Genomic DNA, 27,547 nt, shown 5'->3' on the forward strand with positions numbered 1-27,547 from the left:
GACATTTTTACAATATTTATTAGATTATGAATTTATAAATTCAGGGACTCAGAGGCACATAGTTTAAAAGGCCAAGAACACTAATGAAGTCACAGAAATCAGAATATTTATGGACGTAACACCAGTAAAAAATAAAAATCACATCCAAACTAAAAGCAACACTTTTTAGAGTCATCCTTCAAAGTTAGCATAATAAAAAGTTCTCATTTCCCTCAAAGAAAAATAATTCATCCCACCTACCAAGCTAGAAAAACCTATTTACAGCTGTACTTTGATCAGAAGTATCATTAATTTGTGTAATACAGCCACTTCTACTCTGCCATTAGAATTTAACACTTCTTTTATAGTTGTATTTACAAATGCATAAATATCGTAACTCTGATCTTCATTAAGATCTGAATGAAAACAGGTTGTTAAGTCACAATACAAACGTGTTAGTGGAAAAAGTAGCTGCATATTCAGTATAATTCTCAAAGAATAGGAAGCCAATACTTCTGATAAAGCTCAAGTTCATCAACTAGACCAGGTCTTTAAGTTACATTAATGAAGATTAAACCTCTTCCGTGTTAATTCTTTACATTGGTTTCTTCAGTCAACTTTCACCACGCTGTATATTTTGGTTACAAACCAAAAGCATGCAAAGAATCCAATTGTCCCTAAAAAAAAAAAGTTACAAGTTAGGAAAACTGATACAGGAGACATCAATTTCTATCTGTAGTTCATAAATTAGGACATATGTATATGCAATCTGCTATCTTTAGTCTTCAGTACATCCATCAGAACAGGTAACGGAAAGCTACAGACACTACCTGGTCTTTATAGGCATCAACTACTATATAAGGTATGTCATTATTTTCAAAATCACAGAGCTGATCACATGAAAGACTGTCATTTTAAGATGTTTCTGTTACTTCTCTTCCCACATATTTGTTCTTTGTTATTTCATTATTCCCCGGGTCCAACTCCTTCACATTGCTCCATTTCACCCTTCTTCAGTGACTAGTCACACACACTTTGTCTGCTCAGCTGGCCAGAATATTATTATATTTAATAAACCAATTAGATTGACAGCATCAAAAGGAGTTCCCATATCTTAGTTATACTTTAAGGCGTTGGAAAATTAGAGCACTACTTTTATTTCTGCATAAATCAATATAAATGTCAAACCATATTGTTGCTACTACGCAACTTATACTTCCTATTGAAAACATGTGTTACATACCTTAAAAATAAACACTTCTGAAATACTTAAGGCAGCCAAAAGGTATAAGCAAACTCGAACTGAAATTTAAGGACAAAGACTGTTTCCCTCATAACTTAGAAGGCTTTTAGCTGAAGAAAAATAGCTCTTTCTGAAACTCCAACACAAGTTTTTAACAAAAATATTCTTTTGAATGCAAAGTAATTACTACAGTTTGGCTTTGCTAATCTAATTGTATTACTTCAAAATGCAGCCTCTATCAGAACGATAATGGATGCAACAGCAGCTCAGAACACCTGTTACAGGAACCTTCATTTCCCACAAAAACTAGGACAGGAAAAAAGCCCTGAAGATTATCTGCTTTTTGCCTGAGTACCCCTTCTAAAATCATAGCCTTAACTTACCCAAGACTCAACTAAGTTCTTTAAAGAAAAAAAAATAGCCTTTATTTTAGATCTGATAAGAGGCACAACAAAAGCTGTGTGCTAACTCGTTCACTATACAAGCTTGGAAGGAACCATGAATGACATCACAGTAATTTTTTTTTTCCCCCTTTACGCTTGCTAAACTACTGATGTTTAACTGACTCATTTACTATGATACGTAGTTGCGGTCCCAGCTGTGAATCAAAGATTTGTCATGTAGCTCCCAGTATTTTGCCTGCTGAGTCTGATCAATGACCTGGAATGCAGTATGGATGCAAGTGCCTGAAGCATGTGTTACACTGACATAGCAGCAGGGCACCGTCAAAACCCTTCCTGATACTGACGATTTTTAACAGATGAGTAAGCAGCAGCAGAATAGTTTTGATACAACAATTACAATTTTTTCTTTTTAGCTTCTTTATCATCCTGACATGGGCAGCCAGATGCCTTTAGGAGCAGCTTTTGCTAAATTGTTAATATGCTTTTTTTGTTTAAGAAACTAGAGAACTGCCAGTCCCTTTACCCTGCCTCCAACTTTTTCTGTTAAAACCTTATCTCAAGGCACTTCAGTAAATCTCAACGAACTGAACACATCCACCTTTGAACGCCTATCAACCTAAGTGGACAAAACTATTCTTAAATCTTAAGAAATAGGACTATTCCTTCAAATTAAAGGACAATTTGCACTTAATCTTGTGGGAAGTAGATAAAAAAATCGTTAAGCATATGATGTCTCCAAGTTCTAATGGTTTGGTTAACTTCACATGTATTCTCCCCTAATTTCAATATAGAAACTGAAAATTCCAAAACCCAAGAGCATACAAACTCCAAAAGCTTAGTCCACGATGCACAGCATAACTCTCATCTTCACTGTCCCAATTATATATAAATGACTACAACAGAAAGCACCTAAAGGGGTCTGAAAGTAAACCACCTCTTCTTCACATGTTTGTGAACCTACCCCGAAAAGGACTCCCCAAATTTGCTTGCAGGCACTGCATAGCCGATTGGTCAACTGAAAGTGAACGTGTGAGCAAAGAAAAAGGGGGATGCACTGGACACATCTTAATGCCTCTAGACAATGTCATGTGACGTGACTGACTTGAAAGAATAAGGGCAAAAGATGGAAATTAGATGGGTACCTTAGGAGCAGAAAGGCAGTTAAGCCAAGTCTCAGCATAGAAAATTTACTGTAAATCCTCTAATCTTGAATGTGTGCACTCCAGAATTACTGCGTGCATCCAAAGTAAACAGACTGAACAAAGGAGACAGGGTAAACAACTCTGGTTTTGGCCACAACTGTTTACTATTAAAGGCAGACATGCTGAATATCTGCTGGGAAAGCTAATGAAACTAAATTAATTGACCTTACACTTATGTAAGGCCTAATTACTTTTTCATGCTACTTTGTAAGCTTGCACTGCATTTAAAATTGATCTACATACAGCAGTACACATTAATTTCTAGTTGAACCACCATGCATTCTTAAATTCTTTAGTTCAACTAGACTATTAGTAAACCCAGATCAGAAATAAAGATTCAGAGAAGGACAGGGTAAGAAATAAGAGGCAGTGAGAAAGGGAGGCAGACTCTCTGATCTACACATTCAGAATGACTTGCTAACAAGTACACAAAATATAAGTAAGAGTAGAGATGATGTGTAAATGACAAAATATCTGCAAGTGATGCCAAAACACATTAGACTGACTTAAAAAGAAGGATGGAAGATAAAACTAACCACTTTTGGAACACAGCTTGATCACTTTTCAAAGACATTATATAACGTACGTAAGTCCCATTCCCTCCTTTTAACAGGCAATGACCCAAGAAACTCCTTGCAGGCTCTCGCTCCTGTTCATCATCATCTGCATTCAGTCATGGTGCACAAACAGCTTTAATATTACCTAAGCTGAAGTGGCAATGTCTTTGAAAATAATATTTGGTTACAATTAAAATGAACACCACTCTCAAACGTCAATTCTTCTCCCACTAGATTTTTTTTTGTCCTCCTACATTAAGTGGAAATGAAAATTCTACTTATAGTGAGATCTGTATTAAAAGCTCTGATGACAAGCCATTTGTGTTCTAGGAGGCCTCAAAATATTAGCCTGTACAGCTGTATATATAAATACGTATCAAAGCCCTAGGAATCATTAAATGTCATCATAAACGTGGAACCTGAAATTACTGAAAGCATCAATCAGTTCAAAATAGTTTCAAAAATATTGCTCTGTAGGGTGAAGTCCATAAAGACAGATTACATTCTGCTGGAGCAGAATTTATTATTTTTAACATTTTTGAGGAGCTGGCAGTGGCTGCCTTCTTGCATGAGAGTCTGAAAGGAGACTTTTGCGTTTTCACTGCCATTCTTCCACCCTAAACAAGGGATATGTTTGTATGACTGAAGATTCCTTCTTAGTACTGAAGATGACAAAGGAAGATTCTGTGACCTCATCTGACTTATTGAAGAGGAAATTAAAATGCAGCACCTAAGACAGACCCTTTTCCAAAATCTCACAATAAAGATGACAATTTTCTGACAAGAGTGCATCAAGAAGTGGTTAAGAAATTCTGTCTACTTCCTGTGCCACTTCCATGCAACTGGGAAAGAAGGTAAAGAAATTCCGGAAGAGAGCAAATGAAAGAAAAGTATTCTGTCAGCTTTACTCCTCCCTCTTCCTTCTATTCCACAAAAGCAGCAATTTTTTCCTTAACTGACACTGTAACTTCATACTTGATTGTGTGTGATTTGAAGTGTGTTTCTCCAAAGATAACAAATTTAAAAATTGAGTTTGTCACATGACTAACATAGGAATGAAATCTGGAGAAGTATTTATCACATTTAAAGGCATCATGAAGACCTAATTATAGGCTACACCTCAAATTAGCAGTAGTTTTGCCTCATCCTCACTTAATCTCTTTTACTAAAATTTGTGATCAGAGTTGCAAAATGCTATACAACTACCTGGAAAAAAAATTGGAGACATATATACATTTATAATCCTGTATCAAGATAAGTTTTGCCAAGGATTCTACTGTGAAAAGCTAAAGGTAGACTCAAAATTTAAAATTAAGGTTCAATATACTTACCTGTGAAAAGGAAGAAGATCAAAACCATAATCATGGTATAACCGAAATATAAAATGGTGCTAGCTGTTCCTGTGATTTGCAGTTTAGAAAAAAAATAATGTATTGCATATATTAGAAAATAAACTGCAGTGAAACCACTAGTGAGAAATGAACGCCACTGCCAGTGATAGTCCTAGAAGGGGTGGGGAAAAAAATCCATATATTAGTAATATTCCATACACCTCTAATGCACTGACCTATTACTGAATGCAGAGCTACTTTTTCTACTACCACTTTATCCAAAAGTGAGCTTTTATATTTTTTTATCTACAGGAAAAAGAACTATATATAATCAATACCGCTTTAACTACACCAATCACAATTAGAGATAAGAAACCTAAAGATCAATATCAAATAAGCAAAAATCTAAAAACCTAAATAAGCCAGACCTACTATTGCCAGTCACAGAGATTTTTTTCCCCAAGGTTGGGCATGTCCAAAATGCACTTTCATTGAACAAAGTTAATGGATTAGTTCAGTGTCTCCAGAAAACAGGGAGTTAGAATCCAAAGATATTTGACTTAGCAGTACTCAGTGCAGTGTTTCAGTATTTGTTAGAAGTTTTGCCAAAAGTAGCCTGCTTCACTTCTTAAAGACATGACTTAAGTACATCTCATCTATTAACGGTGTTTATGTTGAGTTCTGGAATACTTATTTTCAATTACAAAAGCCTCAGAATTTTTTGGAAGCATGCTTAAAACAACATCAAGTATGAATACTGAAGAGTATTTTTTACCTCTGCACATAGATGGAAGTAGCAGAGCAATATTGTAGCCTCAGAACATGTAATAACCAAAATAATGAATACCAGAAACAGGAAGCCAAACATGTAATACATCTGGTGAGACCTATAAAAGGGAGTTTAAAATAAAAAATTAAAATGGACACTGTGCTAATATTATTTCTTCATATGCAATAATATCACCTTCACATTAAGTATTCCCCTTCTTATTGAAGTATTGTCAGTTGTGCAGCCATACAATTGACTGATTTATTTTCTAACTGAAGAACAGGAGCCTCGGCAGCTCAGTCTGAAAACGGTGAGAAAGCAAGCCCAAAGCATGATCTGGGTTGGGATTTTAGGGAGAGAACTGACTAGACATTATGAGTGAAATTACAGTTCCAGTGAAGTCAGTGTGACCTCTTCCACTGACTTCAGCAGAACTTGGATTTCACCTCGCATTTCAATCAAAAGGGCAGAGCTGCAAAATAACAAGAAATGTCAAATGCTGTAGCTGTCTATGTTGGGTAGAAGCACCTATTCAAGGTTCAGAAACAGTTTAACAAGATCGAGTAACTAAATTGTGCCAGAAGGAAGACAAATACCTCACAGTAGATTAGTTTGTCAGTGTGCTATGAGCTCACATCAGAATTCACTTACACTGGACTAGTCTTTGGTGCTTTATTTTTGAAAAAAATTACTCTGGTGCCTCTATAAAGATTTCACAAAATTTGTTCTTAATTCTTCTCTCTCCCAAGAGTAGTAATACTTTTCTAGCCCACCAATAACAACTACAAAAAACCTACAAGTCGATTTTCATATACTTACTACTTTCAAGTTATATGCCATATGTCAGCTTCAGAGCCACTTCCACATGAAGTCAGAGGAGTAGCATGAGAAAACGAGCTATTTGAACATTGTAGGTCAGCTGTAAATTGCTAAGCATATCACAGCCACTTCTCTACACACCGCCAACAAGCAAAACAGGCACTGAGTATCTTCTAAACCACAAAACATTAAAAATATGTTAACATTTAAATTTTTATTGACCCAGTATTCTGGTAACTCTGCATCACCAAAGATCAGTCAAAGCATCTTGAAGAAAACACTTTCACAAAGAAATTAGCACCTTTTATGACAGAGAAAATTTAAATAGATTGTGGTTAACTTACCAAATACTATTAAGAATAAAGAACAACTGTATAAAGATACATCCAAAAGGTAGAATCCCTCCCATGATGATGCCAGGTAAGGGCTTTGTATAGAATGATTGCTCAGGAATCTGACGAGGAATTTGATTTGTGCGAACCGGGTGTTCAATAGCCTTTAAACGAAAATAAGAAATCGCTAAATGAGATGTCAGACTACCGCACTACCTTTTTGCTTTCTTTTTGAAATGAGTCGTGGCAAAAGTCTACTATTTGTTTTGAGCATGTGCATACCCAGCTACCACTAGATCCGCTTTTGCTACCAGCCTACCTACCAACATTTGCTAAGCAAACAAGCTAAAAGACAGCTCTTATTGAAAACATAGCAACAGACATTTTGGACTTCCCTTTTTATGATTACCTATCTATGATCAGTTACAGAGCCTGAGTTGATTTCTCACTTTCCATCTGGGAATTAGTGGTGGTCCAGACTCTTGCTTTCCCCTTCTAAAAACCCCTGTATGTTGTTTTCAGGATTTACTCCAAGAATCACATTAGGGTAAACTTACAAACTGAGAGGATTCAATCTGGCAATTAAATCCTAATTTAAGATGCATGCACAGATCAGCATGGTGGGAGAAAAAATTTAATGCAGATAAATGCCTACTTTGCCATCTTTCCTCTTTAGTAAAGATTACATCATGAGCATCGATAGATACTTGCTAGGTACTTGCTTTCTGATTTGATTTTAACGTATTTGTGACACCTGTCACGTTGCCTTATAGTTTATCAAATCCTCTTTTTTTAAAGGAACTGCCTCTGTACAATGCAGGGGGTGTTGCTGGTATTTCAGCATGGTTATCAGAAAAAAACAAATATTCTCTGAAGATATTCCATGAGAGCTACAGACAGCTGGAACTCTGGTTTCCTATACAGGAGAAAACCCACAAAAATATCTGAATTTACAGATGTTTATGTTTGTGGGGCATAGTAAACCACTTTTTAAGCAAAAAGAGAAGAACAGATTTCATTATTTAAGAGGGCTTGGTCACCAGTGTCATGAATAACCCTCATATAAATAAGTAAAATTGTTCAGTCTAGAAGTAAATCCCAATTAATGTCTTCCAAGCAGCAATAACTGTTTACAGAATACTTATGCAAAGAAATTTCACAAGAACTCCAGCAATTTGGTCAGAAAATATCCTCATTGTAGAGGGTGGACAGGAACAAAAAAACATGGGGGGAAAACCAGAAACGCATAAGTTGCTTTCCCTTATGCTTGGCTGACTCAACTAATTTTTTTAGTAATGAAAGAGATGTTAATTAAAAATGCCCAAATCACTGCTTTACCTGGAGCAGTCACTCAATTAAATACAATGATAACCCTAATCGTTGCAGAGAAATATCACCACCACCCTCCAACTGAATATCAAAGTCTTGAAATCCCAAGATCGGATATCTAATGTAGCTCTAAAGTAACTGAACAGAACTGGAGCTGACAATGCAATTAGCTTAGGTGCTACCTCTGTCATAGTCTATACAGTGAAAAATACGTATGTGTGTATATATATGCATACACACACTTATAAAACAATTTCTCAAACACACTTACGTTTTTCTTAAAACCAAAATAGGCACCAATAAACGTCAGCGGTACAGATATGCAAAACCAGAGTGCCAAAATAGCAACCAAAGTACCAAACGGAATAGCTGCTGAAGAGCCTTCTCCCCAGAGAATGAGGTTCATGATAAAAAAATCGGCAAATACAATTCTGAAAAATACATAACACATTTAAAGCACAGAAATACTCTTACTATTTAATAATGTTAACAAAACAATAGCACTGTATTAAGATTTTAGTGTGAATCTCTGTTAAAACCAAATGACACACACAAAATATCAAGATGAAGAGGTCAAATGAGCAATTCTTTGTTAATCTCGTGGGACTGAACTCCAGCAGGAGCTGGTGTTCCAACTAAGCAATTTCAAATATATGCTTGTCTTAACTACACCCTAGGGTAAGACTGCTTGCTGTGATGAAGCAGAAACATTTATCACAGTGGTCATACAGTATATGACACTATATAAAGACCAACTACAAGTGTGGTCAGAGAAACAGCCTAGAGAGTAAAAGAAAGCAATGAAAAAGCATACCTGTCTAAAACTTACTACTATCATAATGCTCTTTCTTAATCAACCTTTTCATGTGGTGAGAGTAAACAAATGCTTACTAAAAAAAAAAATCCAAGGATGAGATGCCATTAACATTCATCTTTGTCAAAACATATTCTTGAAGCTTCTGGAATAAAGGGATGATGTAATAAGATTTACTTGTATCGCTGAAATTTAAAAATTAGCTATGCATGTCAGAGAAGCAATTTAATTCTTTTAATCATGGTGATATTCTCAACTTACCCGGGACAAAGGAATGATGTCAGCAGGACATTTGTTTTCCATTTCTCACCTCCAAATGCTGTATTAAAACATTTGACAGTCATCAAAACATGCATTAAGCTCACAACTATTAATTTTCCAGTCCATTTACCTGTTATACTTAGCTTGCAACTGCTCAAATAATGTGCTATCATGCCCAAGTTTAAAACCATAAACTAAATCTTCAGTAATAAAACTGAATTCCCTCATCATATTGCTTAATCACAGAGATTCAAAACAAAGAAAAGCCAAGGTCAGGAAAAGTCCAACTAAATAAACTGGGTCTCCGACCACTTTATATGCTAAAAGGAGGAAGTAGATTTGCAGTACTGTTAAGTCTTTAAAAAACAGTTTAAACCTGGAGTGATTGAGAAGCTTAAGCTATCTAGCATTTGACTGCAGGTTTCAGTAGGAAAAAATACATAAATATGTGGAAATCAAGCTTAACAGTTTTCTTTAAATAATTCTTGTCTATGAATCTTACAAGAAAGTCAGGACTAACATGTTTACAGGAAGTAGTGATGGTCTCTTGAGTCTTAACAGCATTAAGTAGTGATGATACCAAAAGACCAAATATAGCTTTATTAAGAAAATCTTTATGAATTTGCACTACGCTGATAAAAATTCTAGTCAGCATACTTTCAAGTGAAAATATCCTGCTGGAATTCAGTGAAGCTGACAATTTCATCTGAGCACTGCCATAATGACATGCTTCTTTACTTCAAGAGTCAGAAGTGGTTATGGTTAGAGTGATTTTAATTAAGTTTCCATTTCTTCATAAAGTCTTGGTAGAACACGGCACTGGTTATTAAGATTAACCATTTAATTTCAACTCAGGTTTACTTTTTAGATGCAATGTTGAAAAAAAAAAGCTTTTAAAACTGTATATCCGTTTCAGTTGCATTTTGGTTTATGTCTCGCATTGCTTTATTTGTATACTATAAGAAGAAACACTCATGTTTACATGCTCTATACAGGGTATGTACCACCTCATGTTATAACGAGAATATCTCTGATTCAGTCACTCACTGTCTTAGTAGTTAAACACAATATTCAAATATCAACTAAATGATTCCCAGTAAGTATAATATGAAATGTTATTATTATTAGCTACATCTCCACCAAAGATACAGGATTCAATTTACCATCAATGCGCTTCAAAATATCCTTCAAAACACATAATATGCAGCTTGATATAAAGAATAATTCTGTCCTCAGTTATGCTCTTAGTCCTAAAGTCTCCTTCCATTTAAGTCTAATTGGCTTGAAGATTAGGAAAAGGAACAGCTCACTATCACATTACTACCATTGTGAAAAAACTCTTTACAAAATACAAATCCTCCTTCCCCAGTGGTTCTCCCCACATGAAAATTGCAAAATGGTTAGAAGAACAAACTCCAATGCCTACTGCCAGGCTGAAGTTCAGAAATAAACTCCTTCTCTAGCCCTGTATGTTCAGAACTAAAATAGTCCAAAAGATCCAGCTCAGTCCTAAGGAGTTTTTTTACCTTGAGTAAGGTAAGTAAAACAAGCTGTATGCGGAATGGCACGCTTCACCTTAAACCAGAGGGTACAGGGGCAAACCATTTGAGGTTGGTAGGCAGGCCCTGAAGCAATAGCTATCTTCGATCAGTGAAGGAAAACAGTATCAACTAACTACTGTCAGGATTTCTACAACTACAGAACACCTAATAATCCTTCCCCCTGTGCCCCTGCCACAGTCTGATAAGCACCATTTTCCCAAAGACCTAGGAACTAGCTAAAAAGAGGTGACAACGCTCAGGCATGCAAGAACAGAGTTTCATGATTGGGGGTGGGGCAATGATACCAAGCAACATGGATGGCTAAAACTAAACGCAAGTTAACACCTTGTTAGCCTCCTACGCTGTAGGAAACAAAAGTACAAAACAGTCTGATGTAAAGAGCTTAGTGCTAGTAAAATGGAATTTGCTTCCCAATTCCATAAATAGGTAGTAGCAAGAGCAATTCAGGGTCTTTAGGCATGATCACATAAGGATGTCAGTGTTCTACACATGTGTTCTGTTGTAAAGGTAAGTACAAAGGGAAACTACAAACAGTGCTGCAAAATAAAAATCACTTCTGTGATGATAATTTACTTCAATGAACTTAAGCCTTGTCATTTTAAATAACTTTTACTCACATTTGTAGAATCTGGCAGCAACATAACCGGCTGGGGTTCCAAGCAATACCCACAAAACTACAGCACAGGTCATTAGAGCTCCCCGGTTAGCAGGTGACAAAAATCCCAGGCAAGCAAAAACTGTGAAGCAGAGATGCACAATTTTAGAAAGTAACTATACATTTGACTTAAAGCCAGTACATCAGTTATCTTAAAATCTGTGTATACTACATTGCATGTCTACTGTATCAGCTCAGCCACTTCCAACCTTAATACTTTTAAGAAATTAGTAGACAAAAACCATACTGCTATTTTTATTAGTACCCTGCAATTAGCAGTGAAAAATCATCTGTACTCAACTACCTTTTCCCCACTTTATTACTTACACAGGGTAACAAAAGTCATTATTAAGATCTGTGTGCCAGAGCCTAGAAAAACAGACAACAGCATTCCTTTTCTTGGAGGCCTGAAAATATCACCATGAACCAATTTCCAGCCAAATTCTTCTTGAGCATCTTCCTGTAAAGGAAATACATCTATTTTAATACATTAGATTGCCATTTAAACAGCCTGTTACAGAAAGACATTTAGCTGAAAAAAATGACACTCCAAATAAATTTTAGGAGGTACATTTTAGACTTACAGTGGAATCCATCTGATTGTATCTTGCAATGTCTTTATGCAGTGTCCTCAACATAATCATAGCTACCATTCCAGACAGAAAGAGGACAATCACCAAGGAATTCATAATACTGAATTTAAAAATAAAAAATAAAAAAAATCATCATTCAAATGGCAATGTAAACACTTCAGTACAGTACACTTGAAGACAAACTTTCTTCTCACCTAAACCATTGAATATGAGTGTGAGGCATGGATTCCAAAATATAATCCCATCTTGATGCCCACCTTATACTTTTTTCTTCCTGAAAGAGTGAACACATCAGTTTCAGATACAGTCAGTATCCAACTTGTAAATTTAGAGGCTGATGTTTGTGCAAAGGAACCTTAAATCTGATGACAAATTGGAAATTTCATGTTGCATGCCTTAAAGGGAATAGTTGAATACCTACCTAAACCAAATCTAAGATTTGACCACAGAATCTAAACCAAAATATTTTCTGAATAGTATTGAGCACCCATGTCTTCTTAAGACATAATGGCCTATCAATTTAATTTAACTGTGCTTCCTCCCTTCAAGGATTACATTAATTCATCTGGAATTCAAATGACTTGCATAATAATAAAAGAACATGCATTTTTTAAATGTGCGTAAGTCAACACCACATATTTAGCCAAGATCAAGTATCTAGTTGTGGTAATAAACCAGGACTTAAAGCAAGCAACAAGATTCTAAAACAGCATCAACAATTCTAGGATAGAATCACATTTTTCCCCATACCTACACTGCCTTTTTTCTGTCTTCCTAAGATGACCTGATCTGCCAACCTGATGGAATTTCAGAAGATGACCGCCAAGTGATGTGGCATTGTGCACAGGACAGTAACACACACACAGCTGGGCATGTCATTTTTTAAAGAGAAACAATGTAATAGCATGAAGCTTAGGTCTTCTTAATTACTAACTTCTCACAGATTTCCAGAAGTACTTGCTTTTCAGTGTACAAATTAATTTCAGCATCATAACCGATATAATTTCTCAAAACATAATCAAGTCATATATAACATAACCCCTTCTGAATATTTTCCTTATACTATTTACTGTATTTTGAACTTTACCATGTAATCCAGTACATTACTAGAGTAAAGAACAAGCATGGCAATTCTACAAACACTGCTATAACAGCTTACAAGAGGTAAAAGGGGTTCATATGCCTGAGAAACTGTGGCAATGTAAAGATATTGTAAGACCGGTGCTTTACAGCATATTACTTATGACAGTGGCAGGGGATCCCAAACCCTAACTCAACACTACCCTCCAACTAACTTTAAAGATCAACCATTTAGTCTCTATTTCATCACAGTTGAACTGAATCCTGCAGCAGGCTATAAGTCTAAAATTAAGAAATATATATAAACAGCCTTGATATAACAATGGCTTATCATTTTGAAAGACACCACTGACCTCGCAGTCAGAACAAAAAAAAAGGTTAATCAAAAATAAAAACTGCCTGATTGCTATTTTTTAATCTATTAATTGCCAAGCTTTTGATCAAAGGCCATAACAAGACAAAAAAAAAAGCAGACTCCTTCACATCCAGAAGAATCACAGAATTATTGAGGTTGAAAATATGAACTGCTGTGTGTGAGCTATTCCCTCAATACATACACAAGGAGCCAAGAAATCCAGTTAGTTATAATCTGCACTCCTTTTAGCCAGTCACTTGCATTTTGAGGTCTCAGACTAATAGGGAAACAGTCTGTGAAAGAGTGGGAAACTTTGGGAAACAGTTTGTCCAGCAAACTCCATTTAAAAAAAAAAAACAAGCACCTCTCTTGCTTGTCACCGGAATGAGACATATTTGAGTATCACGGCTCCCTGCAGCTGCCCAATATACTGCTCTTCTGCTTTTAAATAGAGAACAGAGGAACAAAGAATACCAGCTTCCTCCCCTTTTGCAGATTTTCATAGGAGGAAGACCTTGGAGAGAAGAAAGCTTTTGCAGCAGGAGAGCGGAAAACGATCAGCTTCAACCTACCTACAACAGTAATTTGCTGAAACACACAATTTCTCAGACTGAAGAGCCTGGATTGAAAAATAATCTGTCAGACACCTAGGTAAACATGGAAAGCGTGATTCTTTTAAAAAACACATATGCATTTCACATTCAGTGTGTGGGGGGCGGTATGTACAATTGTAAAGCGTGTGGTTAAATCCCACACCATCTCTGACATTCCAGTTCAAATAAAGTTTTAAAGCCACAAATTTACTATTCTGAGATAATTTTAGCTGTCCATGTTTATAATTCAGAGTAGTAATGCATGATTTTAAGAGGCTACTACCACAGAAATCTCACTTGAGTACTCACTTGAAAAGAAACCGAGTATGTGTAAGCAATTTTGACTTCTCCGTTAGCCTTATTACTTATATCCATAGGTACTCCTGAGCAATCAGGGTTGTCTGGATGGGTATGCTTGTAACTGTGAGAAAGAAAAACACGGAACGAAAGCTGCTTCACTAACAATACTCTTAAGGAATTCATTCATCTTACAAAAGCATCTGTTTCATCGACCATTCTTCCCTTGAAATACAAAAATTATTCTTAATGCCTTGTAAATTTCAGAGCTCATAAGGAATGTATCATAAGCACAGGACTTTTTGATACTTGATCTTTTTAAACAAAAGTTGTCTCTTCTAAAAAGAAAACTATAGAAAGCACAGTCCCTAAACCAGAGAACAAAAATTAAAGGAGAATGAGTACTCCTAAGGACTTCCAAAACACTCAAAAAGATAGAACAGAATTACTAACTTCTTCCAGAAAAAAATACTTTCATCATGATGCTGGACCAACTATGCAACAAGCTCAGTTATACCAAGAACAGAAAAGAAAGGAAAGACAAGATGCTAAGAAATAATAAAACAGACATCAGTTGTGCAAAAGCCACACAGACACCAGAACAACGGACAAGTGTATTTCTGAAATGATTCCATTCAAATCCCTGAAGACATCAAATGTTGCATTTCGATTACTCCTGCATCAGGCACTGGTGGCCTATTCCATCACAAGACAAAATGTTCCCCAGTAGGGAAACGAGAGTTGCTTCACTGAACATACACTACTTCCAGGTTTTATTTTATCTTTTTTTGGCCCAAATAGGAAATAGTGCACAAAGATCCATTGAATTCAGAACAAAACTATGTTAGACTGTCCTACATTACACTATATCAATCAACAAGAAAGCTAATCTACAGGTCACATACCTGAAAACATTTCTGACTAGCAACAGGTCCCAAATCAAAGCACCACTGTTTGATGACAAGTTACTTCTGAGTACTAACCTTTTTGGTTCAAGTTTAGCAGCAACTAGTCTTGCTCCCAGAGCTTCATTTTCCACAACATGGTAATATATTTTTATGTCAACATGGTTGAAGATATAGAAAGTATCTTTTTCATGAAATTCTGACTGCAATGATAAAAGATGACGTTAAACGATCAAAAAGATAAAAACATCCAAAAGCCTTAGGGAGAAGTTTACATAACAGAATTTCAGACTCCGTACAGCTTTCCTGTCAAGAAGTTCTACAAGATTAATGCAGGGTTCTAGGAATACAAAGATAATAAAGTCTTTGCATTAAAACCTTGCATTAAAAAGACAAACTAGAAAAGGTAATGCCAAGAACTGTCTTTCTACAGTTGAAAAGCAGAAACATGTATTTAAATATAAAGTGTATTTATGAATATAAATATATTTATTCAAATATTTCAGTAACTGAAGATGTCCCATTTTATTTCACCGAAGTAGAAAACTGAATAGATAACTATGTGACAATTTTCATATCAGAAGCATTTCATAAACATCAGCTATTTTAAAACAACGTGTGTATTTTTCATAGATTAAACAGAACGTTCCAAGACAAACACTGCTCTCTGACAGAACCACCTTGACATTTGAAACTAAAGATGCATAGGGATGAACTGCAAGCAGCAGCCAAGAATGCTAAATAAAAGTCTCAGGTGAAGGGAAATATCACCTTAGCATTTAGTCAGTTAAACAGGTTGCTAAATCACAAGCATTATGTCTACTGAAGTTCAATTAGTACTTCTTTAGGGTTCTATCCCCATCCCTTTCTACAAAGCATCCTAATTATAAGAACAGTTATATAAATGAAGTATTCTTCCACAGTCCTTCAGTTACTCCTTCAAAGCTTATTTTCCTTTTATTAGAAACAAGTATTTAAACAAGATTAAAAGAATATTGCCAGATTACATATTTCATCATAAATGCATTCATTCATATGGAGCCTCTGAAACCAATTCATTATGGAGGCAAGGAAACAAAATTAGAAACTGCAGAAACTGTCATCTTTGGGAAGATCCATTAAGTAAAACCAACCATTTTGACAAAACCAAAAACCTACTCCAGGTTCTCAGTGACCTCTCCATGGAAGAGGTCTGTGGTAATCTAAAGACATCCTGGACTTGCACTCTTATCTCCGTAATGCTTACAGTGCACTTATCTGAACCTCCCCCAGTTAATCCCTCACAGGAGAAGCTTTGCTCACTCAGAATTCTTACATTCTGCCTTCTCCCATTAGCCTACACAGTTTTAGGGAAAGCAATCCTTCAAGAAGTATTAATTTCCATGCAGGGGTACAAACATGTCTATGCAAACCTGCTCCCATGAAAACACTTCTATCCCACAAAAATGTAAAGTCCAAGCCTTCAAATGTTTAGACATCTTAGGCAATGAAGAATGACATGCTTTTATTCTCCTTCACCCTTTACATATACTAAAAGCTATTCACATTCACCTCTTCCACCTTTTAGAGCCCTTCTGTATTATGCAACAGAAGAGACAAAGTTCTTAGGCTTAGATGAGGCTTACAAATTGTGGTACTTGCAAATATCAAAACACTTACCTAGTTTTAGGCAACAAAAGTTCTTAAGATAGTGAGGACTCACCATAGAAACATGACAGAGAAATACAAGTCTTTAAATTAGCAAAAAGGGGATAATAAAAAAAAAATAATTGCATAAACATACATTAATGACACAGGCATCTTTGGGACGGCCATCTTCTGTAATATAACAGCCAATAGGAAAACCAGGATTGCAGAACCTCTGGCCATCTTCAACATCATAACACCAGGTCACAGGCATGTTGTCCACAATCCTGTAAGAGGCACAGTGACATTTCACAATCTTTCAAAATACACAGCGTGATGGAAACAAAACCAGATTAATATTAATCTAACTTTGCTACATTCATTATTGGAAGATTAACTACAAGAATAATACTTCTTTCAGATCTTAACCCATGGAATTTCACCGATTGCCAATCCAATTTCCAAATGAGATATAAGCACATAGCTCTTCAACTGAAACTTTATCTTCTTTAGAAATTAAAAAAAAAAAAATCAATCTATTTCCTCAGAAGGTGGCTTAGAAATATTAAAAAAAGATTTTGCCTACACACACATATTATTAATTCTCCAGGTTCCTCATTGCTCTTCCATTGCATTTAAAAGTTTACTTTGTGTGAAAGCTGAAGTGCAAGTTTAAATTCTTTTTTGCTATTTAAGTGAATTCTTGACCATTGACTTCAGTTGTAGTTCCCTAAGAGTATGGAATATTTTAACTAGATGGTTTACATGAGAAAAAAAAAAATTGTAAGCCATTTGGGAAAGTAATCACTTTCAAACCTCCCTCCATTATCTACTTGCTGTTTTTATATTATTGCCTCAAGATTTATATTCCTATTACCTAAAAGTCCTGAGACCAGCAGATTTATAGTTCAATTTCAACAAAACATTTGTGGAGGAACCCCACACCACCATGAGGAGTTGCAGAAAATTATAAGACAGTAGGATAGAAACGGTGTCAAACATGCTACAAACAGTACAAATGTCAAAACCAAAAACATACTTTTAAACATAGAGAAAGATACTCAACATGGTGAGCTGTCCTTTGTAAAAGGAACTACTAAAAAACCCCAAACCTGTTGCTTTATGTTATGAACTGTTTTAACTAGCTGAAAGATAAATCCCAAAAGAAAGTCAAAGAAGACTTAAAATTCAGTAGCTGCCCTTAGGGCAACATTGATTGCTCCAAGGTATGTTTTTAAAGGTCTATTAATAAACTTCACACACGAAGACATGAGACAACTTTCACTTTTTGTGCATCACTAGACCAAAAAAGGGACATCCCACTGAAAGTTAACAACACACATTTTTTGTAGAACTTATTAAACTACTGAATAGCCTTTACAATTAAATGTCGCATCATTATAACCACTAGGCTATTAATGTTAACAGATACCTGATAACACCTCATTAGTTACTTTTAAATTCCTAATTAAACACAGGAATTATGACTTCAGACAACAAACCCAAAGCATTATTTAGTCTGTTTCGTATTGTAACAGTCTCTAAAGTAGCACTGTTTTTTAAAGCACATCAACAAAAGAGCAGGATGTGCTGCCTTTGTTCACACAACATAAAGAGATCTGCATCATCCCTACCGTTAGCTACCAGGCAGAAATATGTAGCAAATGTTCTTGGTTCATAGTGACACAGTGGAAGAGGTGAACACAGGCCCTCCAAAAACAGTTTCCAGGCTCTCAGATTCCAAAGACTATCACAGTCACAACAGCAGCAGCACCAACCAAATCCTACTCACTTCACCACGCTACTACAGGGTACAATTAAGTTACTAATTAGGAGCTATTTCAGATGCAGATTCATTATACTTGGACTGTATTTGGAATTTTACGTCCATAATATATGCTAGAGACACCTCTTCCTTTTGCTAGTGTTTTAATTTCATAATCAAAACCAGGTAAAGCATTAGCCTATTGCAAATGAGTGTGGTTGGGGTAAAGGCTTTCCCTTGCATCTTCTGCAGCCAAGACATACTGAGCTGCCTTCAAGCAGCAATGTTGGAACAAATTGATAGTTTAAGCAGCAAATCATTTTTCACAGTTGATCTTCAAATTTAAAATTACTTGAAGGGATTATACATGTGGGGCAAATATGCTATACAACAGTGTTCTTATATGTCTCTCAAGAACATCTGGTGATGAACATTGTCAGCCAAGATATCAGTATAGCTGTTGAGTCTAATTCAGTATGTCAATTCCTAATCTTATTAAGGGGCTTTTAAAACCTTAAAAGTACTTTGCACCATCTGTGTTCCTCAGGAATTTTATGATACATTGAAGCTGGATAATAAACCTCTATTAAATCCTCACTGATGCTACCTTGTTGATCCCTGTACAACATACCCCTGGACCATGCATCATTCCTCACAAAATCCAGCCACTTCCACGTCATGAAGCTGTGGCTGAGGAGGACTATCATTACCATACAGAAACAGGGATTCTTCGTGCTACTGGTTCTAAAGTTTTAGGGGAGTAGGCCTAGCAAAAAAATAAATAGTAGAAGTGCTGTTAAAAGAACAAGAACACAAGAAATACCCTAAGTATAAAGGGAAGTTTTTCACTCTGAAAAACAGAACTACACCTTACTAAAATCTGAACAGTCCTATCAAGTTAGCTGTACAAGCTAAAAAATATACCTAAATACACTAAGTATATAAACAATTTAAGGGGAAAAAAACAGTCTAAAGTACTTTTCTGTGTGATTAGTTTTATACAGTTCTGTTTCAGTTTCTGTTAGCTTAAGTTTTGGGCTTTCCTAAAAAAAATTAATTTCTTTCAAAGAGTGACAGGATCATAGCACTGGGAAGTTATTTTTCATTTATACGCCAAAACATACACAACCTTTTAAAGCTGAAGCTTTATGCCAGACCAACATGTATCAGTAAAATTCAAAGTGGTGTAAATATTATAAATATATGTAGCATTTAATAGGAACATAAACAAATCCAGCATGTTTGAAGCTCTACTTATTTCAGCATTAGGCACATACACTTTGAATCCCTGCAGAAGTAGCTGTACCTTTCAGGGTTTCTTTATTACTTCCTGGTTCACCTACATGAACATATGGCTATTGCCTGTGAACCCTTCTGACCTAATCTCTATCAGCTTCCAACTACACTAATTTTCAAGAGGTTTTCAGAAAGATTTACATCAGTGAGCCATAGTTTATCCTGAAAAAAGGATACCCTGTATCAGTTCCCAAGGGCAGCAGCAAATGCACTCATTGCCTTTCTAGCACAGGCAGATGCTTCAAAACTGAAAAAGTGGAATGTGACATTACAGAAAAACATTTAATGTCAGTGGCAACATTCAACATTTCACCTGCATTTTTACTAATATATCCAGAAAGTTTTAATCTAATTAGATGAAGATTGAAATGTTTGTTTCCGTGAAGCAGGGAGCACATATTTGGAATCATATGGGCAAGATCAATTAATTATGCTTATCTATTACTTGCAAAGACATGCCACAGGAACTCTGACAACTTCATGCCCAAGTTGTTCCTTCTACCCTTGCACCCAAAGGCTGCTGTTGGCACAGCACAACAACATACAAAGCACTACACAAACACTGATAGCGTGGCTGGGTATTTCCAATGTCAAGACAGAGCCTGCTGATAAACATTTTGCAGCTCTTGGATGTGGGGTGCAGAGCATAGCTACATCCTAACCAAAAAACAGCACGAGATTCAGCGTACACATTCAGCTTTGCCCCACCCTTAATGCCCATCAGAAGAAAACCTCAGTGTCTAAGCAGAAACAGAGCCCCAGCATGCTCCAAGATGACTCAGATGGTTACAGAGGGACTCAGAGAATGGGAGAGGACCAAGTGTTTGTGTGTTCCTCAAAATTATTTTATTAATTAATTTTCACTGGCCACCTTTCACTTCCATATGCTATAAGAGAAACAAACTTTGTATAAAACTTTCAGAACCGTTGATCCTATCTCCTGGACACAACATTTGAAGGGGAGTGCAAAGGCTCTTGAGGAAAACAAAGATGACACAGCAATAGAATGAAGGTCCCTTAAGATTTTTCTTAGGCTATGGCAGGATTAACTTCTCAATTTATGGGTGCACAGAAATAGCAGCATTTTACAGTAAGCACAGAGGCAGCACAAAAACCACACAAAGCTTTGTGTTTGAAACAGAATTGTTTCCATTATACCTGGTGCTTATCCTTCAAGTGAAGGAAATTTTTTATGAAGACAACAAACAATATAACATCTTTTGCAAGAATAGAAGGGGAATAGGTTCAGTGCAAATACCTAGTGTTCAAGCTGCATTAACTTGCAAATACAAAATGATAAACTAAATTATCACCAACACCTAGACTAACCAATCTATGAAATTTGATATCAACTTACCAATGATGTTGATAATTCAGCAGCATACTTTTTTTCAAAAAGTCTAATTTCTGTTTATCTTCTGGCTTTGTGGTATCATATGTTTTTGTACAAACAGATTTACATGTCTCCTTCTTGTTGAATGTGAACTAAGAAAAATGAAAAGACATATGAGCAAAAAGGCTGTAACAAACTTTGTGTCATTTCAGTACTTAACAAGTTTCCTGTACACATTTATAATTGCCTTTACAATTATAATAAAAACACCTAACAAATTACCAAGACTATGTATATTAACCTTGCAGAGGAGGTTTTTATATTGGCGTGTCCTCCTGTGCTCACTGTAGGAACCCTACACTAAGAGCTCCTTGTTACTGATTAAAACCCATTTTCTGCAATGATTTACCAGATGAGTCATTTGACCTCACAGCAGCAATGCTGTCCCAGGCAGATTCCATTGATAACTTTCTCTCCTACTACATATAGGAGAGAAGGCGAGAGCTTCAGTCACCAGAAAAGACAAGCTGGCTAACACCATTTCCAATTCTTCCATTTTACAGCAGCGGCATTTTCACATCTGGTTCCCAGAAATAAGAGTACTTAATTTCCTCTAACAAGGGGACAGCTGAGGAGCAAGAATCAGGTTTTGGCAGGTTCCAAAGAGAGAGGACAACCTCCACAGCATTTCAGGCTATGGCTTCATGATGCAAAGTGCATAATTACAATTAGGTTAAATTGACAGATTTCCATTATGTGGAATTTCAGGTTTTGAAGCTCTTTGAGATAAAGCCCTTATGAAGAGAATCTTCAAGATTCTGATCCCCTTTGGTTACATTTGAACATACATATTACCGAATACCCCTTGTCAGAGAACAAACCCTGTAAGGAGACGGCTCTATCCTCTCTCCGAACAATACTTGGCCAAGGTTTTCAGAGGGACGCTTCTTTCCTTCCGCTTGACAAAAATCAAACCTGAATTAGAGGAAAAGATACAAAAGTTAATAAAACATTCCCAGCTGCAAATATTAGACCTCAAACAGTGCTCCCAAATCAACACCTTCATCGTAAGTAAAGGAACTATACAGCTTTCATTCTAGACAACAGTTCCTTCCTTGAACCCGCAAAGCAAAGTGTGAAAATCACAGTACCATTTTGAAAACAAAACAAAAACCAAACCAACAATCAAATCTCTTCATCAGCTATTTCAGAAGTTGATTTATATTAAACATGGTAGCATAAGTTTCCTTAAGTAATTAAAAGTTTCGTATTTGAACAGGAATTTTAGCCAAGAATTAAACCACGCAGAATTTCATGACAGCTCTGAGAAAAAAGCACGCAGGTCAGATTCTTGCGTGGAGGGGAATAATAAAAGCAAAAAAAATTTAAATCTATGTACACACACAGATAGCTCCTTTACAACAAGCACTATTAAATAAACAGGTTATTGCAGTTTTATTCACCAACACATTCGATAGCACATCCTTTAAGTTTTTCCAGCCTAATTTAAAGTATATCACATTTGTGTTCATTAAAGTGTAGACATAACTAGTGCTTAACCTCTTCAACATTAACAGCAAAAATATTCTTTGAAGCAACAACTTTACATAGTTGTGCCAGGCACTGATACATTTTGTGCACTCCTACAATGTGTACCAAGAAAACATTTAACACGTCATTAAGATAATTGATAGGAGGTTCACACCTCATTACCACTTTAACTCATCTGGCTATAGGCTACTAAAGACAGCAGTAATACTTTGATCTATAAAATGACAACTAAGGCAGAAGAGTAGATATTTTATATATATATATATATATACACACACATATTTTAACCTTAAGCTACTCTAAAGCAGTGATTCGACCTACATGAGGGCCTATGTATCCATGCACTACTTCTAAAGTATCAGCAAAGACAATTGAGGAGGAAACAATGTATGCATCCATCTGATCATTGTAAATTCTGTATTTGTAAACTTATGTTAGCAAAGTAACTAGACGTTCCTCACTGGCAAACTGCTGTAGCAAAATGTAAGATAATACCCGAAGATAAATTAAACTCATCTTTTTCGAAGAACTAACAACTAAAATGACAAACAGTATAATATACTTACGCAGTATATTCGTAGGGAAGGACAGACTCTACAGAGTCAAGCCTGTTCACAAACAGCTCGATTCCAGACTGAAAGAGTGGAGATAATCATCAGTTATATTAAAGCACTTCTTCAATTCTGACGGATATATGTAAATAGATTTGTGTGAATAAGGTAAAGAAAAGCTGAAAATGTAAGGTTTGTGTAATTATACATCTTGAAACGTAGAATCTTGTGTAATGAACTGTATCTGCTGAGAGCATAAGTAAAACACTATCTAACCATCACAAAAACAGTGACCACATGACAAAACCACTTTAAGGCTAACATAACCATTCAAACTAAAAGATAGCAAGAAATCATGCACAAGAATAATACAATTACCACAGTTGCCAGTGTTTTACTTTAACGTATCAAGTTAGAGCCGTATTAGTCATCACCACAACTTTTGTGTAATAAAAGTCTTAAAAGAACATCACTAAAAGTATGGATGAGATCAGTACTTCTCCCTGTAATTAAGCTGCTCCACAATTTTATCTATGTAGCAACTGAAAACTGAACTGTGAGGATTTAAACAATGTTTCCAGTCTAATACACTATTGTAAGTTTGAACAGAAGCCCTTTCCAAAGAGAAGGCAAGGGTATCCACGTTTACCTTCTTATAAAAGTTTATCAATAATTCTTGCAACTCTTGAGCAAGAGCCTGAAATTCAGTCTGCTGTGGTTTCAGACTAGTTTGGTCTATACACATTAATTACAGATGGGGTAGCCTGCTGCTATGGAAAGGGAGAGGCCTCTCACTCTTCCCTCTTAGTCTCAAAATCCCTTCCCTTATTCTAGTCCCGCACTCCCACTACATTCCAACTGTTTACGTTACACTGGTTTTGGCAGTTACCTGTTTGCACAGTAAACCAATTCAACTGTCTAAAACAGCAAAAGACTTACCCCCCACAATTTTTAAAGAGCAGTTTTTAGCAGCACAGCAAGTTGAACCGTCTTACTGTGCAATCAGACAAGAAGAACTGGAGACAGCAAAAGGAAGGTGAGTGCTTTCAGGAACAAGACCTCCCCCTTTCAACAGCAAGCCATCTATTTTCTCACCATGAATCAACAGGAGAGCTTTTCCTCCCTATGAAAATTCACTCAAGTTTAGCCAAACCAAGAAATTCTGGAGGGGAAAAAAAAAAGAAGAAAGATGGAATTGTTCACATGTATCTGTAGCTCAGATACTTCAGTCAGGTACTGTGTTTTACTGACACACTGTAGTTATCCATGTGCAAGTCAGGAGGCAATTCCATGAGAGGTAGGCAGCTGTTAGGTTGACTCACTAAGTGATGTCACACCTTACTGCTCCTCTTTCCTGTGCCCTAAGCCATGCAGACCTGCTGCTTACCTCTGGGTAGTTAGCGCACACTTGTCATAATTCTGTAAACCACTTTAACTCACTAACACAGCAAAAAACTAGTCTGGCAAGAAGTTGGATAGCTTCCTGCCATGTTATTAAGCTCAAAAAAGGATTTATCAGGTAACACAGCTGTGACAATGCTGAGGACAAGAACACATTGCCAGAGGAAGACGGGAATAAAATCTCTTAATTCCAGCAGCAAGGAATTAGACTGCCTTAGCTGGTCACAAAGCCATGGCCTTTGATTAGCTATTTTTCATTGGAGGAGGAGATTTACTTGAACACTCCAATCTTCTATAAGAAGTATATGCATTACTGCAGATTGGCATCTTTGATAATTTCCCATACAACAGCAAGTCCCCTTTGGAGCCATTAGTATTTTTTTAAACCCAATAAGGATTCTTAATGTTCAGGCAAGAGTTACTGTTTAAGTCTGCACAAATCACATTCCATTTCTGATGATACTCCAACCAGAAACAGGAAAAGTAGCCAAACTGAGTTTTCCAAGCAGATTAGTAGACAGTTCGGAGGAAGGGGGAAAGTCATGAGTCTCATCTTGGGCTGCTAGCTACATGCCCCACAACAACATCCCATCTCACCAATAGAGGACAAGAGATCCACAGAGATGGCACCATTTAGAGACCTGGTCTGTGGATCTAAATCCTCAAGGCAGAGAAAACTCAATATTATTACCAATATCATAATCAACAATGACAACTGTAAGAACTCTGTGAGAACATGCGAAAAATTAAGGTTGTCCAGGGAAGCTTAGTTTTACCCACTTACATCAATATTATGATATAGCAATTATCTGATCACATACTGTTTCTCCTCACCAGGGACCAGACTACATTCAGTTGCAGACTACATGGAGAGAATTAGATGTGAAGAATGATTTAGACTTCTCCATATGCCTATGTCTCACTTAGTATGTAAATTAGCTGGCACGAGGTAGAGAAATACAAGAGGTGGTTAATTTCAGAAAGAGATTTTTGCAATAATACACCTGTTGAGTTTGTCCTAAAATGTTCAGCTAGTCACTGGTGGTAGATTTACATTACCTAAGCACCTGACTTCACATTTACAAAACGATAGATTCTCAGGATAATGAGACAAACATTTTGTACAAATTATATGAGGGGAAAAAAGAATAGACATCTGAGAAAGATCACCCCATAAGTGTCTCAAGCTTGGTTACAAAAGACAGAAGGCAACCTGGTTTACTTGACTTAAAAAATAAAAATGTTTCTGCCACAATCCTAACTTAAAACAGGAACAATTCCAACATAGCAATGTTTTTTAGGGATGTTGTGAAAAACTACAAACTGCAGCTTAGCCTGTATTTGAAGAAAAAAAAAATTCCTTAAGAGGATAGTGCAGCACTGTAACAGGTCACCCAGGGGTGTGATGGATGCTCCATGCTTGGATGTTTTCAAGGCTTCCTTAAACAAAGGTAGAGCTGAGTTGATCTTGTGCTGGCAAGTTGTGCTTCAAGCATGAGGTTGAACCATGTGACCTCCTGAGGTCACTTCCAAACACCATTTCTGTCATCCTATAAAAGGACGTCCACAGAATGTTTTACTACTACAACAGAAGTGGCATGGAAGCAAGAGTGAAAAAATCCACAGCTATGCGTTAGGTGCAAGATTTGGCTGGTCTGAATGGAATGATACACTTAAAGAAGGGAAAAGACATTTATAGCAACTATGCCTTCTTCACATGTTTGGCTTATTACTTGCTCTACCAATTCATGAAAGCAAATGGATAAAGTCAGTGCAAGGTATTTACCAAAAGCATACAGTTTAAATAGACTCTTATTCTGAAGAATCATGCACCAGTATTTCATGTAATACAGAAGCTGGAGATCAGAAAACGTGAGATAGCCACTTTCAACAGCAGTAAGACAATGGATCATAAAAGCAATTAGTCTTGAACTTTCTCATTCAAGTCTTAAAACACAGTCTGGCGTTAATTTCCATGACAGCAGCAGCAAACAACTTCTAAAGCTCACCCAAAGGAGCAAAGACAGACCCCCTGCCAGCCAACATCCTTACAAATACTTAATTTGGTTATGCGAACTTTGGTTGTCACTTGTGTAGGCATGAAAATAAGTTTAAGCTTGGCTTGAGACTCTGGGACCTAGAAGCCCCTATGCTTCAGATTCCTGCAGCCAGGAAGACACAGCAAGGAAAGTGTCGCTGCACGCTTGCCTTGGTTTTGTATCTGCTTGCGGCCATCAGCTCCTTGCTCCTCCCAAGAAACACACACCGCCGGCACGACCTGTCACCGCGATTCTTACTTTCTGCAGCTTTCCCAGCAAGTATTTAAAATGGCCCAAGAGATAAGCGGTCGGGGCTTCCTATTTCCGCAACGTGACCATAACTCAACGAGATGAACTGGTAGCTCTTCCCTGCGAGGGACCGCGGGCACTTCACCATTGGCGATTACAGCGGGAACTCAAACTCCCTCAAAGCCCCCCACGGCCACGGGGGCGTCTGGTACGTTATAATGAGACAGCTACAAACCCTCCGGGAAAAAAACCCAAACACAACACCCCCACGCAAACCCCACAGCGGAAGGGTACAAGTCAGGCCGCGCAGCAGCCCGGGCCTCAGGGGCGCGGGTGCCGCCGAGGCCTCCCCTGAGGGCTGCGGGCCCCGGGCCCCCCCTTCCCCGGGCTCACCTTGCACTCCGGCTTCTCCTTGCCGGCCTCGCAGAAGTTGACGGGCGCCAGGCCCGGCAGGTAGAAGGCGGCGGCGGGGGGCGCGGCCGCCGCCAGCGCCGCGGCGATGAGGAGCTGCCGCAGAGCCATGGCGGGGGGGCGGCGGCAGGGGGGCGGCGGCGGCGGCGCGGGCGGGGGCGCACGCGGCAGCCCGCGGCGGGGCGGGGGGGAGGGTCCCTGGACGCCTCTCGCGCACGCCGGCGGCGGCGGCAACAGTCGGCGGC

The 27,547-nt window shown here is 37.2% G+C and overlaps 1 protein-coding gene across 1 annotated transcript; it reads right to left on the reverse strand.

Moving 5' to 3' along the window:
* TM9SF2 (transmembrane 9 superfamily member 2) lies at positions 1–27,547 on the reverse strand. Its single transcript, XM_074859359.1, has 17 exons — positions 27,285–27,547; positions 23,218–23,285; positions 21,982–22,075; positions 21,125–21,252; positions 16,864–16,993; positions 15,159–15,283; positions 14,188–14,299; positions 12,045–12,124; positions 11,842–11,950; positions 11,585–11,717; positions 11,220–11,339; positions 9,041–9,098; positions 8,237–8,396; positions 6,649–6,800; positions 5,492–5,603; positions 4,717–4,888; positions 1–656 (listed from the first exon to the last, which is right to left on the reverse strand). Exons 1-17 carry the CDS (start codon positions 27,411–27,413, stop codon positions 589–591), a joined length of 1,950 nt encoding a protein of 649 aa, XP_074715460.1. The 5' UTR covers positions 27,414–27,547; the 3' UTR covers positions 1–588.

Source organism: Strix uralensis, chromosome 2 (genome assembly GCF_047716275.1).
Source record: "Strix uralensis isolate ZFMK-TIS-50842 chromosome 2, bStrUra1, whole genome shotgun sequence".
In the NCBI taxonomy this organism is placed as follows: Eukaryota; Metazoa; Chordata; class Aves; order Strigiformes; family Strigidae; genus Strix; species Strix uralensis.

Coding starts and splice junctions, on each gene's coding strand:
- TM9SF2 (XM_074859359.1), bottom strand. CDS start 27,413: ATGGCTCTGCGGCAGCTCCTCATCGCCGCGGCGCTGGCGGCGGCCGCG. Junction 12,125..14,187: donor CATACTCGGTTTCTTTTCAA/GTGAGTACTCAA, acceptor TCACTCTTTCAG/GAAGAAAAAAGTATAAGGTG. Junction 4,889..5,491: donor ACTTCCATCTATGTGCAGAG/GTAAAAAATACT, acceptor CACCCCTTCTAG/GACTATCACTGGCAGTGGCG.